General features: G+C 41.1%; 1 protein-coding gene across 1 annotated transcript in view; it reads left to right on the forward strand.

Moving 5' to 3' along the window:
• LOC101440997 (asialoglycoprotein receptor 2) overlaps positions 1 to 15,056 on the forward strand; it is a 32,828-nt gene extending 17,772 nt beyond the window's left edge. Inside the window, exons 7-8 of the mRNA XM_004475240.4 lie at positions 14,365 to 14,471; positions 14,685 to 15,056. Of these exons, the coding sequence (XP_004475297.2) occupies positions 14,365 to 14,471; positions 14,685 to 14,841 (264 nt within the window). The 3' untranslated portion in view covers positions 14,842 to 15,056. The remainder of the gene's footprint in view (positions 1 to 14,364; positions 14,472 to 14,684) is intronic.
• Positions 15,057 to 19,794: the final 4,738 nt, after the last annotated feature.

Consider the following 19,794-nt stretch of genomic DNA (forward strand, 5'->3'; position numbering starts at 1 on the left):
GAAAGACAATCTTGCCAGATACAAGATTCTTGGCTGGAGGTTTTTCTCTTGCAGTATCTTTTTTTTAAAAAAATTATTTATTTATTTATTTTTAAATTTACATTAAAAAAAATATGAGGTCCCATTCAACCCCACCGCCCCCCCCACTCCCCCCACAGCAACACTCTCTCCCATCATCATGACACATCCATTGCACCTGGTAAAGTTCATCTCTGAGCATCACTGCACCCCATAGTCAGTGGTCCACATCATAGCCCAGCCTCTCTCACGTTCCATCCAGTGGGCCCTGGGGGGATCTACAGTGTCCCGTAATTGTCCGTGAAGCACTATCCAGGACAACTCCACGTCCCGAAAATGCCTCCACATCTCATCTCTTCCTCCCGTTCCCCACACCCAGCAGCCCCCATGGCTACCGTTCCCACACCCATTCCACATTTTCTCTGTGGACATTGGATTGGTTGTGTCCATTGCACACCTATGTCAAGTGAGGGCTTAGATTCCACATGGGTACTGGATGCACTCCTCCCGCTTCTAGTTGTAGACACTCTAGGCTCCATGTTGTGGTGGTTGACCTTCTTCAACTCCATGTTAGCTGAGTGGAGTAAGTCCAATAAATCAAAGTGTAGGAGCTGAAGTCTGTTGAGGCTCTGGGCCTGGGTGTCATATTATCAGTCCAGAGATTCAAATCCCCTACATATATCTCAAACCCAGCACCAACTACAATTCCAATAAAGTAGCATGCAAGTCTTGTGAAAAGAGATCCCCTCTGAGTCCAATTCCATCACGCAGACTCAAAAGAACCAATACCTGGGGTTGTATCTACCTTATCTGTCTCTTAGACTCTGTTCAGTTGTACATAGGGGTATTCCTTGTGACAACCTCCAGACTCTTTTTTAGAGACTCACAGCCTTATAATCTCATTTCTCCTTTCCATTTCCCCCTTACATTAGGTCAAACCGCTTCCCGAAGTCATGTTATTATATGTAGACAGGTATATTCTGCTGTTCCGCATTGAATCTTTAATTCAAGGTCATTTTCTAGTTGCTTCTTCAGCTGGTATGTGGTAGTGATCCCTCGGTGCCAGGGAGGCTCATCCCCGGGTGTTGTGTCCCACGCTGGGGGGAATGCATCACATCTACATGCTGAGTTTGGCTGTGAGAGTGGCCACATTTGAGTAACATGAAGGCTGTCAGGAGGAAACCCCCAGGCACAATGCTACTCTAGGCCTTGTTCTTATTGCAGGTGTATAGGCTCAAAAGTGTAGCCATTAGTATCAAGAGCCCACTGTTGGGCCCTCCTTCCTTCCTGGTTCTTGCCGTTGCACCTGGAGGATTGCCGCTGCTCTCCCAGGGCCCACAACAGTGACCCCCCAGCCAGGAGCCCAGTACCCCCCCAGCTGTTGTTTTTAATTGTTTCCACTATGAGTATATATAGACATTACCATATGCCCTGGGCATATGCCCTGTATAAACTCCCTGTCAACCATATATATCTTGTCAATAACATCCCATATCAGTATTCCTCCGCTGCCATTGTTGAACCAGCTTGCAGTATCTTAAATATATCATTACCACTGTCTTCTTGCCTCCATGGTTTCTGATGAGAAATCGGCATTTAATCTTATTGGGTATCCCTTATATGTTATGCATTGCTTTTCTCTTGCTGCTCTCAGAATTCTGTCTTTGGCATTTGACATTCTGATTAGTATGTATCTCGGAGTTGGTCTATTTGGATTTATTTGGATGGGAGTACATTGTGCTTCTCGGACATGGATATCCATGTCCTTCTATAGGGTTGGGAAATTTTCTACCATTATTTCTTCAAATATTCCTTCTGCCCCTTTTCCCTTCTCTTCTCTTTCTGGGACACCCATGACATGTATGTTTGCTCATCTCTGTCTGTCGTTTAGTTCCCTGGGACCTTGTTCAATTTTTTCCATTCTTTTCTCCATCTGTTCTTTCATATGTTCACTTTCAGAGGCCATTTCTTCAAGTTCACCAATCCTTTCTTTTGCCTCCTCAAATCTACTATTATATGATTCCAGTGTATTTTTTATTTCATTTATTGTACCTTTCATTCTCATAAGATCTGCTATTTTTCTATATATGGTTTCAAATTCTTCTTTGTGTTCATCTAATGTCTTCTTAAAATCCTTAATCTTCTTAGCTATCTCATTGAATTTATTAAGGAGATTTGTTTGAAAATCTATGATTGGTTGTTTCAGCTCCTTTATGCCATCTGGAGGCTTATCTTTTTCCTTTAACTGGGCCATATCTTCCTGTTTCTTGGTGTGGATTGTAATTTTTTGTTGGTGTCTTGGTATCTGGCCTACTAGATGTATTTATTATGGGTGCAGTTTCTCTCTAGTTTAGGGCTTTCTTGCCCTTTCTTCCTTGCTAGTTGTGTAGTAGAAGTCAAGGATGTAGTTGGTGCTGAAAGCTGTGAAGGCTAAAGCTGCCGTCATTCCCCCAGGTACCAGTGAAGCTTCTCCCAACTTTCTCCTTTGCCAGGGGTAGAGACAGAGCCACAACTGTGTGTAATAATCCAAGTCATGCAGGCCTAGATTGTATTTGCCCAGAGAGACTGATGAAGCTTCCAGTCCCTTTTTCCTCTGTTTAGGGTAGGGATGGAGCTGCAGGTATGGGTAATCTATGCCATGCAGGTCCAAAATGACTGCAGCAGTTGCCCTGGTAGACTTCCAACTATTCAGTCTGTGCCTGCCGAATGTACCTGCAGTTACCCAGAGAGGCTGGTGCAGGGTCTGCCAGCTTCTTTCCTGCTAGAGGTGGGGATGAAGCCTAGGCTAGGGCTGTCGGCTGATCTGGGTGAAAGAAGCCAGTCCCTACCAGCACTGTGATTGTCAGTCAGCCTGGCTTTCCCCTCATGCTTGGGTTAGAGTCAAAATGGCAGCTATTGGCCTCTTTCTGACTTGGACAGTTTCAAACTTTAACTGTTCTTAGGGTTATACTTTAGGCAGCCGAATTTACTAATCAGTAACTGACATCAGGGGCCAACCATCTCTTCCTTCCATGTTTTTGGGAAGTGGAGCTTCCAATTCCAGTCACAGAATAGCAGCTGAGGTGGCTTGTACTGCCAGAGTATGATGATCACTGGCCTCTGCAGAATGTCCTGTATTTTCCTGGAGAGACTGGCACAGGTTCCCCTAGCTTCCTCCCTTCTGGAGGTGGGGCTGGGGCTTATACTAGAGCTGCAATCTGATCTGGATGGAAAGAAGCCGGTCCCTATCAGCACTGTGATTTTCAGTCGGCCCCACTTCCCCTCATGCTGGGGGTAGAGCTGAAACGGCGGCTTTCGGCCTTTCTGATTTGGACAGGTTCAAACTTTAGCTCTTCTTAGAATTACACTTTAGTCCACCAAATTTACTCATCAGTAGTGGAACTTGGCACCCGATCATTTCTTCCTCCCCCATTTTTGGGAATTGGAGTTTCCAACTCCAACGAGGAACAGCTCCCAAGGTGGCTTGTGCTGCCAGTGGAGGATGGACACCGGCCTCCGGAGTGTGGAGTGCTCTACTCATGAATATTCTCTGTAAATGGGCAGTCTCCTCCTTCCATTCCTTCAAGGATGTAACAGAATGCTCTTCTGGTGTCCCGGAGCCCCAAACAGGTGTTTTAGATAGCACTGGGTGATTACTAACTACCCTGTAGCACGAGATGACTCCAGGAGCTCCTTTGCTGCCATCTTGCTAGTTGTCACTGATTGACTTTTTAAAAAAATCTTTATTTTGAACATTTAATAATTGAAAATATAAACAATTAAAAACAAAAAAGAAAACATAGTTGAATAAAAACATACATTTCTCATTTAAACGTACTTAATACATATAAATTTGTGTGTGTGTGTGGACCCAGCTGAGCTTTTATTTTACAGACCAAAATACATGGATGAAAATATATTACAACAACTAATGAAACCATTCTAATTTAGCTTGAAGACATTTAAAATTCCCTGTGATGGCTTGTACTGCTACTGAAGAGCTCATTGACTAGAGCTCAACCAGATACCCACAAACAGCATCCAGGAAGAGATTTGTAAATCTTCTTCTCTCACAATTTAAAACTTGGCTAGGATTCTCAACATATCTTGTCAGTAACACATGTATACAATCCAAAAGGTGTAGTGGCTTCTTCATTCTGTTCCAGAATGGATCCTGTGATTTGAACAACTGATCATATACTTCTAGTAGCCTAGGTAATGGCATTCCAATTTCATTCATTGTCTGTATTACAAAGCCACATCCCAGGTCAGAGTACAAACTTGCTTCTCTAAAAACTGCACAATAAAATCTAAAGGAAAGAAGTGCGGTGTGCCAGCATAAATTTTACCAAGAAGCACAATCTTCAGACTAAGAGCATGCATTCTATCTGGGGAGCTCATTGTTACACTATCATTCAATTCTTTCTCTATGATATCTTGCCAAAGTGTCTGTGCCAATATAGGGTCTGAATAACCAACACCATGAATTATTGTAAGTTTACACTCTGCAAGTTTACATGGATCAGCAAATTCCCCATAAAGCTTAGTTATGTCCATTAGCTCAGAATTATATAAATTTTTAAAAATCATACAATATGTTACGTAATATAGTTGGTTCATAGTAATGCAATCATACAGTATTTGTCCTTTTGTGTCTGGCTTGCTTTGCTCAACATAATGTCCTCTAGGTTCATCTATGTTGTCATATCCTTTATGACTTTATTTCTTCTTATAGCTGCAAAATATTTAATCATGTGAATACGCCGCAGTTTGTTTATCCATTCGTTGGCTGATGGACTCCTGGGTTGTCGTGAATAATGCCGCTATAAATAGATGTGCAGATGTCTGTTCGTGTCACTGCTCTCAGTTCTTCTGGGTATATACCCAGTAGTGGTACTGCAGGGTCACATGGCAAATCTGTATTCAACTTCTTTAGGGACTGCCAAACAGTCCTCCACAGTGGCTGCACCATTCTGCATTCCACCAACAGTGAATAAGTGTTCTTAGCTCTTCACATCCCTCCAACACTTGTAGTTTTCTGTCTTTTTCATAGTAGTCATTCTGATAGGTGTGAAATGATACCTCATTGTAGTTTTGATTTGCATTTCCCTAATCATTAGTGATTTTGAGCATTTCTTTGTGTGTTGTTGTTTTTGGGTGTTTTTTTTTTTTTTGCCATTTGTGTTGCTGCTTTGGGCAAATATCTATTCACGTCTTTTGCCCATTATTTAATTGGGTCATTTGTCTTTATTGTTGAGTTGTAACATCTTTTTATATATCCTAGATATCAAACCTTTATTTGACATGTGATTTCCAAATATTTTCTCCCATTGAGTTAGCTGCCTTTTCACCCTTTTGACAAAGTCCTGTGAGGTATAAAAGTGTTTAATTTTGAGGAGGTCCCATTTATCTGTTTTTTCTTTTGTTGTAATTGCTTTGGGTGTAAGGTCCAAGAAACCACCACCTACCACAAGGTCTTGAAGATGTTTCCCTACGTTTTCTTCTAGTAGTTTTATGGTCCTGACTTTTATATTTAGGTCTTTGATCCATTTTGAGTTGATTCTTGTATAGGGAGTGAGATAGAGGTCCTCTTTCATTCTTTTGGTTATAGATATCCAGTTCTCCTAGCACCATTTGTGGAAAAGACTGTTTTTTCCTGTTAACATTGACTTGGTAGATTTGTCAAAAACCAGTTGACTATATAGGTAAGGGTTTATTTCTAGTTTTTCAATTCTCTTCTACTGATTGATATGTCTGTCTTTATGCCAGTACCATGCTATTTTGACCACTGTAGCTTTGTAATATGTTTCCAGGTCAGCCAGTAAAATTCCTCCTATGTCACTCTTGAGAAGGCTTTTGGCTATTCGGGTGCACTTTCCTTTCCAAATGATTTTGGTAGTTGCCTTTTCTAATTCTGTAAAGTAAGCTGTTGGGATTTTGATTAGTATTGCATTGAATCTGTAAATCAGTTTGGGTAAAATTGACATCTTCACAATATTTATTCTTCCAATCTATGAACACAGAATGTCTTTCCATTTGTTTGGGTCTTTTAAAATTTATTTTAGCATTGTTTTGTAGTTGTCTGCATATAGGTCCTGTACTTCTTTGGTTAAATTAATTCCTAGGTATTTGAGTCTTTTTGTTGCTATTGAAAATGGAATTTCCCTCCTGATTTCCTCCTCAGATTGTTCAGTACTAGCGTACAAAAACATTACTGATTTTTGCATGTTGATCTTGTATCCTGCCACTTTGCTGAACTCATTTATTAGCTGAAGTAGCTTTGTAATGGATACTTCAGGATTTTCTAAGTACAGGATCATGTTATCTGCAAACACTGAAAGTTTCACTTCCTCTTCCTATTTGGATGCCTTTAATTTTCTTTTCTTGTCTAATTCCTAGCTAGAATTTCTAGTGCAATATTTAATAACAATGGTGACAGTGGGCATCCTTCTCTTGTTCCTGATTTTAGCAGGAAAGCTTTCAACATTTCCCCATTGAGTATGATGTTGGCTGTGGGTTTTTCATATATACCTTTTATCATATTGAGGAATTTTCCTTCTATCCTATCTTTTGAAGTGTTTTTATCAAAAAAGGATGCAGGATTTTGACGAATTCCTTTTCTGTGTTGATTGAGATGATCATGTGGTTTTTTTTCCTTCAATTTGTTAAAGTGGTGTATTACAATGATTGATTTTCTTATGTTGAACCAGCCTTGCATACCAAGAGTAAATTCCACTTGGTCATGGTGTATATGTCTTTTAATATGCTGTTGGATTCGATTTGCAAGTATTTTGTTGAGAATTTTTTCATCTATGTTCATTAGAGAGATTGGTCTGTAATTTTCTTTTCTTGTAGTATTTTTATTTGGCCTTGGTATTAGGGTGATATTGACTTCATAAGCTGTATTGGGTAATTTTCCCTCCTCCTGAATTTTTGGAAGAGTTTAAACAGAACTGGTGTTTAATTCTTTCTGAATGCTTGGTAGAATTCACTTGTGAAACCATCTGGTCTTAGACTCTTCTTTGCTGGGAGATTTTTGATGATGGATTCAATCTCCTTAAGTGTGATTGGTTTATTAAGTTCTTGTATTTCTTGTAGCATCAGTGTAGGTTGTTTGGGCATTGCTAGGAATTTGTCCATTTCATCTAGGTTATCTAAATTGTTGTCATACAGTTTCTAATAATATCCTCTTATGATTTTTAAAATTTTTTGTGGGGTCAGTTGTAACTTTCCCCTTTCATTTCTGATTGTATTTATTTGAATCTTTTTTCTTTGTTAGTCTAGCTAGGGATTTGTCCTATCTTCTTGATGTCCTTTATTTCTTTACCCATATTGTCTTTCAACTCATTAATTTGATTTTGGAAATTTGTGCTCATCTCGCTGATTAGTTCTCTCAAATTCTGCATCTCTTCTCAGGCTTTGATATGTTCGTTTTCTTGGATCATGTCTTTATTTTCTTTGTATGGCTCATTTTTTTTGGTTAATGTCTTGGCATCTGATTAGGATGTAGTTTACTTAGATGCTCAATTTCTTTCTCTTTTGAAGGGATTTAGTGGCAGGAGGCTTTGTGTTACCACTGCCCTTTGATTCTTGGCTTGACCTGGATTGTTAGGATTGTCCTACTGCACTGGACCCAGTAACTGGTTGTAGAGTCACTTCTTGGGGCCTTGGGAAGGGAAGCTATAGATGCCAGAAAAAGCTTCTCCTTATTTTTACTTTTCTTGATTGCACTCCTTGTTTTGCCAGCAGATGGCGCTCTTTGGCAGCGCTAGTTCAATGCCTGGTTGGAGTGTACTTGTTGAAACATAGACAGGATCATGTGATAGATCTTCCTGTCTGGAGACTATAAGCCTTGTAATTCACACTTTCTTTAAGACAGTTCTCCAGCGTTGTCTGGCAGCTCCCCCCATTTTTCCAGGTCGGAAATATTTCCACTCCCTTCTGCATCCCCAACCATCAGTCCCAGTTAGTAGAGGAGGAGATTGGGAGGGTTATATATCTTTATTCCCTAGCTGGCTCCAAGGCAAACAATGGCACAGTCCTATTCAGCCTGGAAGGGTTCCTAGGACACAGCAGTCCAAATTTGTGGGTCAGAAAAGTCAGCCTTAGGCTGTGTCCCTCTCTCTCCCCTTTCCTAGGGTGATAGATCCCCAGAACCCCTGTTGTCTGTAGTTGCAGGCCCAGAAGCCCGAGAGTTCTAAAGTATCCTGAATGTGGGGATGGTACTAGCAGCAGCCACCGCCGGTTTCAGCTCACAGTTCTGTTGTCGCAATTTCCCTCCATTGTCCCTCTCTCTGGGCGGTGTTCAACCTTCGCCTGATGTCCGAAACCCTAGAAGATCTTTTCTAGGCTGTTTCATCCTATCCTCTAGCTATTTTTCTGGAGGAGAAGAGAGTTCTGTGTCTTTCTAGTCTGCCATCTTCTTGGAAGTCCACCAGCTGACTTTTGACAAGGATACCAAATCTGCTCAGTGGGGGAAGAATGGTCTCCTCAACAAATGCTGCTGAGAAAACTGGATATCCACATGTAAAAGAATGAAGGCAGACCTGCACCTCACACATATACAAAAATTAACTCGAACTAGACCAAAGACCTAAATATAAGAATCAAAATTACAAAATTCCTAGAAGAAAATGTAGGGAAACATCTTCAGGACCTTGTGTGAGGCAATGGTTTCTTAGTCTTTACACCAAAAGTATAAGCAACAAGAGAAAAAAATAGATAAATGGGACTTATCAAAATTAAAAACTACTGTGTATCAAAGAACTTCATCATGAAAGTAAAAAGACAGACAACAGAGTGGGAAAAAAATATTTGGAAACCACATATCCAGTAAGGGTTTAATAACCAGAATATATAAAGAAATCCTACAATTCAATAACAATAAAACAACCCAATTTTTAAATGGGCAAAAGATTTGAATAGACATTTCTCTTAAAATATATATATATGAAAAGATAAATATATATATATACACACACACAAATGGCATATAAGCACATTAAATTACAGATGTTGGAGAGGATATGAAGAAATAGGAACATTCATTCATTGTTGGTGGGAAAGCAAAATGTAGTTATCTATTTTAGGAAATAGTTTGGTGGTTACTTGGAAAGTTAAATATAGAATTACAATATGACCTGGCAATCCCACTTCTAGATATACAATCAAAATAATTGAAAGCAGAGAGACTCAGAGATATTTGCATATCGATGTTCATAGTGGCATTATTCACAATTGCTGAAAGATGGAAGCAACCCAAGATCAATTGATAAATGGATTTTTAAAATGTGGTGTATACATACAATAAAATATTATTCACCTATGAAAAGCTAATTTGAATAAATCAATAAAAAACAAAATAAATAAAAAAGAAAAAAGTTAATTTGAATGTAATTAAAAATGGAAATTTTAGGTTGTATATATGTAAAATAGGACTTTATAACACAAATAGGGAACCCTAATGTAAACTGTGGACAATTAATAATAGTAAGATTAATTACTAATAGTAATAGTTAATCATACTATATTATTATTAACTAATAATAGTTCATAGTACAATTATAATAATATTCTTTCAGTTGTAACAAATGTATCACATTAATGGAAGGTATTTATAATAAGGGGGCAGTATCTGGGAATTCTATTTTCTGCATGATTTTTCTGTGAACTTGCAACTTCTCTAGTTAAAAATCAATCAATCAATCAATCAATTGGACATTGATGTGAAGGTCTATTTCTGAACTGTCAGTTCAACTCCATTGGTCCATAGGTCTGTCCTTCTGCCAGTACCATTCTGTTCTGATTACTGTGACTTTATAATAAGTTTTAAAATTGGGAGATATGAGTCTTTCAACTTTTTCTTTTTCAAGATGGTTTTGGCTATTCAGGACCCCTTACTCTTCCAGAAAAATTTGATGATTGGTTTTTCCATTTCTGCAAATAAGACTTTTGCAATTTTGATTAGGATTACATTGAATCTGTAAATCACTTTGGGTGGAATTGACATCTTAATAATATTTAGTCTTCCAGTCCATGAACATGGAATGTCTTTCCATTTATTTAGGTCTTCTTTGAATGCTTTTAGCAATGTTTTGTGATTTTCCATGTACAAGTCCTTTATATCCTTTGTTAAGATTATTCCTAGATAGTTGACTATTTTAGTTGCTATTGTAAGTAAATGGAATTTTTTCCTTGATTTTCTCTTCAGATTGTTCATGATTAGGGTATAAAAACCTTACTGCTAGTTGTATGTTGAGCTTGTACCCTGCCCCTTTGCTGAATTTGTTAATTAGCTTTAGTAGCTTTGCTGTAGATTTTTAAAAAGGATTTTCTTTATTGGATCATGTCATCTGCAAATAGGGAAATTTGTTCTTCTTCCTTTCCAATTTGGATGCCTTCTATCTATTTTAGTAGCCTAATTGCTTTGGCTAGAACTTCCAGTTCAATGTTGAGTAACAGTGGCGATAGTGAGCATCTTTGTCTTCTTCCTGAACTTAGAGGGAAAGCTTTCCATCTTTCATCATTGAGTATAATGTTAGCTGTGGGTTTTTCATATACACCATTTACCCTGATAAGATAGTTTCTTTCCATTCTTAGTTTTCTAAATGCTTTTATCAAGAAAGGGTACTGGATTTTGCCAAATGTCTTTTCCACATCAATTGAGATAATCAAGTTTTTATTTTCCCCTTTGTTCTTTAATATGGTGTGTTACATTGATTGTGAACCACCCTTGCATATTTGGGATAAATCCCACGTGATCATGGTGTATAATTCTTTTAATGTGCTTTTGGATATATTCACAATATGTTTATCTCATGGAATGAGTTAGGGATTCTTCCTTCCTCTTCAGTTTTTTGGAAGAGTTTGAGCAGGATTGGTGTTCATTCTTGCTCTGTTTGGTAAAATTTACCACTGAAGCCATATGTTGTTGTCGTTTTTTCCAATTACTGATTCAATCTCTTTAATGTTATTAGTCTGTTGAGATCTATTTTTTGACTCAGTTTAAGTAGTCTGTGTGTTTCTAAGAATTTGTCCTCATTGCATCTAGGTTCTCTAATTTGCTTGTATACATTTGTTCATGTCATCCTGTTATAATACTTTTTATTTCTGTGAGTTTTATAGTACTGTTCCCCCTTTTATTTTTTATTTTAATTACTTTTTTCTTTCTTTGTCAGTCTAGTCAATTTTATTGAACTTTTCAAAGAAACAACTCTTGGTTTTGTTAATTCTCTGTACTGTTGTTGTTTTTAATCTCCATGACAGAAGGATTTATTCACTCAACAAATGTATACCTACTACATGTCAGGAACTTTCTTTGGTATCTGGATTTTTTTTTATTCGCTATTTTTTTAATCTCCACTCTAATCTTTGTTATTTTCTTTCTTTTGCTTGCTTTGGGTTTAGTCTGAACCAGAACCTTGTATGTGGGAAGCTGGCAGTCATCCACTGAGCCACATCGTCTACCCTGATTTGGCTTTTTCATGTGTTTTGCTTGTTGTTTGTTTTTGTTTTTTCAGGAGGCACTGACAACCGAACCTAGGACCTCCCTTGTGGGAGGCAGGCACTCAACCACGTGAGCCACATCTGCTCCTGATCTTTCAGTTTTGAGGTTAGGTCTCTGATTTGAGATTTTTCTTCTTTTGTAATGTAGGCATTTAGAGCTATAAATTCCCCCTCCACACCGCCTTCATTGCATCCTATAAGTTTTGATACATTGTTTTCATCTTCATTCATCTCAAGATATTTCCTAATTTCCCTTGTAATTTCTTCCTTGACTCATTGGTTGTCTACTATGTGTTGTTTAATTTCCACATATTTGTTAACTTTCCATTTCTCCCTTTCTTATTGATTTCTAGCTTCATTCCAATGTGTTCAGAGAAGATACATTGTATGGTTTTGTAAAAAATTTTAATCAGTTTTATTGAGATATATTCACACACAATATGATCCATCCAAAATGTATAATCAATGACTTTTAGTGTAATCACAATGTTGTGCATTCATCACCAAAACTGTATGGTTTTAATATTTTTGAATTTATGAAGACTTGTTTTGTGACCTAACATATGGTCTATCTTAGAGAATGATCCACATACACTAAAGAATAACGTATATGCTGCTGCTTTGGGGTAACGTGTTCTATATATGTCTGTTTAGTCTAGTTGGCTTACAGTATTGGTCAAGTCTACTATGTCCTTATTGATCTGTCTAGAAGGATAGATTGGCATGGACATATAGCAACCTCAGAATGCACACAGGCTTACTCTACTCCCTCTAGAACAGAACCAGGGTCCACAGGGGAGTGCAAGCTGGCGCCACACCGTGCTTGGGGGGCATTGGTGGAGGGGCCAGCAAGGACAACGCAAGTTTCTCCTACTGTCTTAAGAGCTGTATTTTCATGATTTAGCAGTTACCCAGTTACTGCAACCCTTTAACTGTTTTATGGAGTATTGAGGAAGTTGGCTTTGCTAGTTTTTGCTAGTTGTTCAAAGATTGTCTGGGGAAACAGTGCTCTAGAACATCTTATGCTGCCATCTTGGTCAACGAGGACTGATTTACTTGATCTTAATTCTGTCTTCTTTTCTGTTTTATATGCTTTTGTTTTCTCTCATTTACTATTTGAGATGTATTCTTTTTGATTCCTCCTCTTGGTATTTTAGAATAGATGAGTTTGTTTTTAAACTATACTAGTTGATTACTTTTATGACTTTTAAGGATGGGCTGAAATTTATCAACTTCAAAATGTAAAAGAGTTTATATAAATTCCCATGTGAAAAATGCAGAAACCAGCATACTTATTCTTCTTACATGCCTAGTTCTTTTCTCTCCTGGGTTCCTTAAGTGGGTTGCCTGAATAATCAAGGCCTTTTCTATCTTTGAATTTCATTATCCTCATCCAGGTATATATTGGTGATGTTCATTTTCTGTCAGTTTTTTTTTTCTGAGACCAGTAGAGACCTTTTAATATGAAAAATGAGTGCATCTAACATTTTAGAAGATTTTCTTATGCCATAACTTTTGATGTTTTTTTTTTAGGAGGTACTGGGGATTGAACCAGGACCTTGTACATGGGAAACAGGAGCTCAACCACTGAGCTACATCTGCTCCCCGTTTTGAATATTTTTATTGTCCATTTGTTCTCTTTTCCACTGGAGCACATCATCCAAATGTGTCTCCGTGGTTTGCCCTCCATAGCCACCATCTTCTTGCTATCTACTTTCATCTTCCTCCTTTTCCTTCTGCATTGGGGGTCCTTTTCTAAGTCCATCTCCCACATCTTAGACTTGGTTTTCTGCTGAATTGCTGGTTTTTTCTTGTTGTTGTTGTTTTTAAAATAAAGCTCAAATTATTCTCTTTGATTTCTTTACTTATTATATTGTCCTTCTTTCTCTCAGTTTTCAACATGGAGGGCTGGATATTGATGATTTATATTCTTTGTTCCGTTATTCAGCCTCTTCGATGACGGGAAGAGGGCACTGGGGCAGCAGGTAGCCTCAGATAGGGCATCATTCTCCACCTGCTTTCTCTCCAACTCCACTGACTCTTCCTCTTAGGGCTGCCTCTTAATGAGCAGAACATTGTACTATTTGCAGGATTCTAGAATCCAGGGCAGCCCTTAGATGAGGTGACTAACTACATCTTAGTTTTATCTCTGGGGAGAATGTACAAAATCAGGCAATTTTCCTCCAGAGACAAACCCTTAACGTTTGTATCTCAAAGGGAATTGCTAGGTGCACATGTTGGTCAACCCACTCCTTTCTTTCCTCTGAGAAATCAGGTGACCACACCTTTCCCTTCTGCTCTCCCAGACCCTGGGTCCTAAATCCCCAGGGACAGTCATCCCTACCTGTAAGAGAAAGCCACTTGGAGGAGCATTGTGCATGACCACTTCCGCCTCGGTGCTTGCCAGCTGGCCACGGGGCTGTCCTTTACGCCCAGGGCATCCTCCTATTTTCAGCACTGACTTTCGGGCCCCGCGTGGGCAGGTCATAATGCAGCCCTGGGTAGTGTGTCCAGTGGGTCCGGGCCGTGGTCACTGGCTTAAGGACTGGGGCTGACAACCCCGAGTTCCTTACCTTGCTTGTAAATTGAGAGTTTTTCTTGCTTTCGGTTCCGAGGGATTTAGGAAGATTAAACGAGATAATCCTTGCAAAGCACTTTGCTGAAGGTCTAGCCCACAGTGGTGGTTCACTAAACCATAGCTACGGTTACAAAAGAACAAATAAGGAACTAGTCCTTTCGGGGGTTGAAGCTTCGTGGGGGCACGCCTGGCTGGTGAAGGCTGAGGGGGGCGCTGCTGCATGCCTGCGGGCAAGGAGGGTAAGAGAGCAGGACCTGAGACTTCTCTCCTTCCTGTGTACCCAGAAATTCGTTCTACAACATACGACCCCCTTTCAGACCTGGATGGGGCTCACGGGCAGAGATGGCTCCTGGAAGTGGGTGGATGGAACAGACTATAGGAACAGCTACAGGTCAGTGGTTGGTTTGCCCCCGGGACAGCCACCCGGCCTTTTGTCCCACTGCAGGCCCTCGGGGACCATCCCCGTCCGCCCCAGCCTCCCAGCCTCCCAGGCTGCAGCTTCCGCTCCCGGAATCCCTGCGAGGCGGCGCTTCCGGGGTGGGGTGGGGGTGCTGGTGGGTCTGGGGTGGCTGTGCCAGAGCCTGAGCTCGGTCCTGCTCCTTAGCAACTGGGCTACGTCTCAGCGGGACGACGGGCGCGGGCACGAGCTGGGCGGGAGCGAAGACTGCGCCGTCCTGCGCCCCGACGGCCGCTGGAGCGAGGACTTCTGCCAGCAGGTGCACCGCTGGGTGTGCGAGACCAGGCGGAACACGACGGCCTAGAGGCCCCGGCCCCAGCTTCTCCACTGGGATTTTGAACAGAGGAAGAAAAGTAGGGTCAGGGGAAGGGGGAGGAGTCCAGGAAGGATAGAAAGGGGGTGCTGAAGAGTCCCAGACCCTGGCGAGGCAGACCCCTGCCTCCTTCCACAGCGCGTTGTCACTATGACCATTTGCAGCCTCCTCAGCGTGGGAGGGAAAGATGAAACGAATTCTTGAAACTCTGCCTGGCCTGGTTATTTGGAACTGGGAAATGTAGGGGCAAAGCAGATGGGAGAGGGAGGCTCTGGAAGAGACAAGGTTTTAGTCCCACACAGCTGCTCCTTGACCTCCAGTCCCGGGGGGGGGAAATCGGCCAGGAAGGGGAGGGAAGAGGCTTGAGCAAAAGTGCTCAGTGGGTGAGGCTGGGGCTGGAGGGTCCCCCGAGTCTGTGGGGGTCCTGAAGGAAGCAGGGCTCACCTCCAGTTGAGGCTGCGGGAAACAACCCTGCACCGCTCTCTGCCTGGAAACTGTGGACAGGGCTGGCAAAGTTCCTCTTAGCAAGGCCAGAGAAAAATGTTTAAGAGAAGGAGGGTTGGCCAAGAGGCCTTGCCACTGTTTTCAGCGGGGCTGCCTCCTTTTGACCCAACGTAGGGTGTCACCAACAGTTTCCACAAGGAGTAAACTTCACCTTCCAAGATCATTCTAAAAGTGACCTCCAAGGAATCTTTAAGCAATTAAATTCTTCAAATTACAAAAGTAATATATATTGGGAGTGGACATGGCTTAAGTGGTTGAGCACCTGCTCAACAAGGTTCCCGGTTCTAACCCCAGTACCTCCTAAAAAAAAAAGTAATATAAATAGTACATGTGGATGCACACACACAGGGCTACAGTCCATCCCTTGCCCTCCCACTTCTCCCCAGAATTGGCTCTATGCTGGGGGTCCTGGGTGTACACATTGCAATACTGTATCTCATTATGTAACTTCCTTTAACACACACACAAACAACTGTACAGTCTGGCGGACATTGTTCTCATTTATGTCATTGTTTGACAGGCTCTACCTTGCTGACCCTGGCAGCTGGAGAGCTCCATGCTGGACAAATAGTTGCCGCTTTTGTTTGTTTTTCTACAGAATATTTCAAGCAATTTTTGCTTGTAAGCTTGGGCTGAGTCAAGGTTTTCCAATTTTCAGTTGCAAAATTTTCTAGGACTTCTTTGAAATGTACACGACCGTCCTTAAATTTAAAAATTGTTTTTGAAAATAATAATACATGCAATTTAAAGTCTTCCAGGGTTAGAAACAGTCACCTGATCACTCCCTTTAGCCACTCCTGTCTCCCTAAGAAACCCTTTCAGCATTCTAGTTGTTTCTTCTAGTGCTGATATTCATATTTCTGAATAATGAAAAACTCTCTCTTTATCAATTATAGACATTTTAGCTGCTTCCTATTATGTAGATGAGATAAAAATCTTCCAGATTTGTCTACAACTGTTTTATTTAAATCCTAGTTCAGATTTTTTATTAGTTACAGCTGTATAAATGTCACTGCTGAGCTAACTAGTATAATCGGATTAATTTCCTTTCTTGCACAACACTTTTTCTTCTGAAGTTAATTGCTACATTTTACATTTTGCTGCATATTCTTTGAACCTATTGCTAAATCTTCCTTGACTGTAAAAAAGCTGATGATATAATTTTCCATGTAGGCAAACTGGTCAGATAATCTTTCTGTTTCACTTTTTTCCTAGAGCTAAAGGGCTGAATCCAAGTTTTATGGGGCCTGACACATCCCCAGTTTGGGGGTGGAGGGTGATTTTCAGGAAAAAATATACAAAATTAGGCATAAAAGTTAATATTTATTTAAATTTTTAAAAGAATCACAAAGTTCAAAGACCTAAAGCACTTAAACATTCCAAAATCCAGAGAATGATAAATTATTTTAACTTTCCAACACTTGAAAATACTCCCCCCCCTTTTTTTTTTTGCAGCATACCCTTTGTTTGTTTCTTCATTTGACAAAGATTTTGTAAAGTCATTTTTCGTAGAGAGAAGAGAAAGATAATTCCATTTTTCCTCTAGTGTTGTTTCTTCTCCATTACTGGTGTCAGGGGCTTTAGGTCAAGTTCATGTCGCACTTTTGTGTTACCTGCCAGCTGAGTCTGCACAGGGGGTAGCCGGAGAACCCCTGGAAATCTTTCCGTGCTGGGCTTGGTGAAATTTAGGAAACACTGATGTGATCGCAACATGTATGTCCCTCTCAATTCAAACCAAACTAATTTTTTAGTTGGGTTGAAAAAATGCCTCCTGACCCACAGGGAAGTGAGAAGGAGGGAAAACTGAAGCGGAAAGAGACAGTTAAACAATGATCTTAACTGATTCTGGTACTTATGAGCATGAGAAGATGTCGCTGGGACCCGCAGGGCCTTATTAGGGGGCGTGCCCAGGAGGGGCCTTGCAGCTGCAGCTCTGTTAGCTGCCCGGGACTGCGCTTCTGGACCCGCCGCACCTTCCCTGCCCTGCCGCTCCCCTCCCCCGCCTCTGTCCTCGCTGCCCCAGGAAAGGCCCACCTCTAGGTCTGCCTAGACCTTTCTCTTTCTCCTGGGTTGGATCCTTTGTTCCCTGTATCTATTCTTTCTCCTTTCTTGGTTTATTGCCTTGTTTGTTGAAGCATCTCCTCCAGAAGCACCCCTAAAATGTGTGTATGAGGAAGTGGGTTTGGCTCACCTGATAGAACGTCTGCCTGCCATATGGGAGGTCCAGGGTTCAAACCCAGGGCCTCCTTGACCCGTGTGGAGCTGGCCTATGCGCAGTGCTGATGTGCGCAAGGATTGCCTCGCCACGCAGGGGTGTCCCCACATAGGGGAGCCCCACAGGAGTGCGCCCCGTAAGGAGAGCCACCCCACACGAAAAAGTGCAACCAGCCCAGGAGTGGCATTGCACACACGGAGAGCTGACGCAGCAAGATGACTCAACAAAAAGAGACACAGATTCTGGGTGCCGCTGACAAGAATTCAAGCGGACACAGAAGAACACACAGTGAATGGACACAGAGAGCAGACAACTGGGGGTGGCGGGTGGGAATGGGAGAGAAATAAATAAATAATGTGTGTATGGGAGGGACATGGTTTTGATAGATTGGTTGAAGAGTTGTGGGAATATAGAACTCTAGGTGGAAAGTAATTTCCCAACAGCATTTTGGAGGCCTCACTCCATTTTTTTTCTTTCAAGCTTCCAATGTGCAAATGAAAATTCTGATCCCGTTGTTAGGCTTGATCCCTTGCATGGGATCTTCTCCCCCTCTTTAAGATGTTCTCTTTACGCTGGTGTCTGAAAATCCCAGTGACGTCCCTTGGTGTGGGCCTTTCTTCATTCTTTATAATGGAAGTTCTCCCTGGGCCTCCCTCCCTCCTTCCCTTCCTTCCTTCCTCTTTCTCTTTCCCCTTTCTACCCCTCTCTTTCTGTTTAACTGAGGTGAAATCCACATAACATAAAATCGACCATTTTAAGGTGTACAAGTCAGTGCCACCACTTCTCTTCACAGTGGTGGTCGGCCACCACCTCTGGTAGTTCCAGAGCTTGTCATTGCCCCAGAAGAAGGCCCTGTACCCCCTAGGAGCCAGTCCCCTCCTTTCCCCACAGCACCTAGCAAACACCTATTCGTTTTCTGTCGCTGTGGATTTACCTATTCTGGATCTTTCGTATCAGTGGAATCATACGATGGGAACTTTTGGTGCTTCCTTCCCTTAGCCTGTTTTCGAGGTTCATCCATGTAGCATGCATCAGAACTTTGTTGCTTTTTACGGGTGAGTAATATCCCCTTGTATTTATATACTACATTTCACTTACCCGTTTATCGGTTGATCAACACCTGGGTTGTGTCCACCTTTTGGTCTCACTGGGCTTTTGAAATTTGGGACAGTGAAGGAGATGAGGTCAGAGGCCCCGCTGAGAGCCAGGTGGTTGTCTTTTGGAGAGGATGCCGGGTTGTTTGCTGCTACTTGCTTGCAATCTGCTGGCTGTGTTCAGGTGCTGCCTTCCTCCCTGCTCAGTTTCCCGGAAGGTTCTTATGGAAAAACTCAGGAATCTCGGGTCTGCCAAGCAACAATGACAGCAAAGGGCAATATTTTTCGCCATACCTTAGGTTTTAGGTTCACACTTTGAACTTACTCTTTTTGGCCATATTCTGAATTGAAAATATAACTTTTAACTTATTATATTAAAAGTAAAGAGTAAAAATTACAATAAATAAGATTTTTTGTCCTTTTGGGTTATTGGAATGACTTAGGAGGGGGATGTAAACTTAAGCACGTTCTATGCTTGTAAACAGAATATTTGATAGAGTAAAATTGCCTCTAAAAGATGAATTGTGGGGGGAGCCCATAGCTATCATAGCAGTAAAAAAAACCTAAACCCATTAGTTGTTTATACAATAATTTTAAATTAATGTTGCCACAGCACTCCACCAAAAAAGAGAATATTTTAAGCCACATTCTCCTATTATAATGCAACCAAAATTATATACAAGTAATTTAAAAAGGACCAAAATATCTTAGCTCTTTGTAAATGAAGAAATACTTTCCCCTATTACCATGGATCAAAATGAAAATTATCTAGAAAAGAATTAAATAGCATAGTACTACACCAGGGAACCAAGCGAGTCTACAGCTGCAATCAGGAGGATCCCATCCATCAGCCTAATGGCCTAAGTGCCCTCTCGATTTAGAGGCAGAGTGGATATCGCCATCATCCCAGGGTCCTCAGGATGGAGGAATAAAATATGGATTAGAGTGGACTTAGTGGCATTCTGCTGTGGAATTACTGTGACTCTAGCAATGGAAGAAACTATCATTGATGTGGAGACAGTGGCCACGGGAGTTACTGAGGGCAGGGAGAGGGAAGAAGAGTTGTGATATGGGGGCATTTTGGGGACTTGGAGTTGTCCTGAATGATATTGCAGGGACAAATGCAGGACA

This window comes from Dasypus novemcinctus, chromosome 21, assembly GCF_030445035.2.
Source record: "Dasypus novemcinctus isolate mDasNov1 chromosome 21, mDasNov1.1.hap2, whole genome shotgun sequence".
Classification (NCBI taxonomy): Eukaryota; Metazoa; Chordata; class Mammalia; order Cingulata; family Dasypodidae; genus Dasypus; species Dasypus novemcinctus.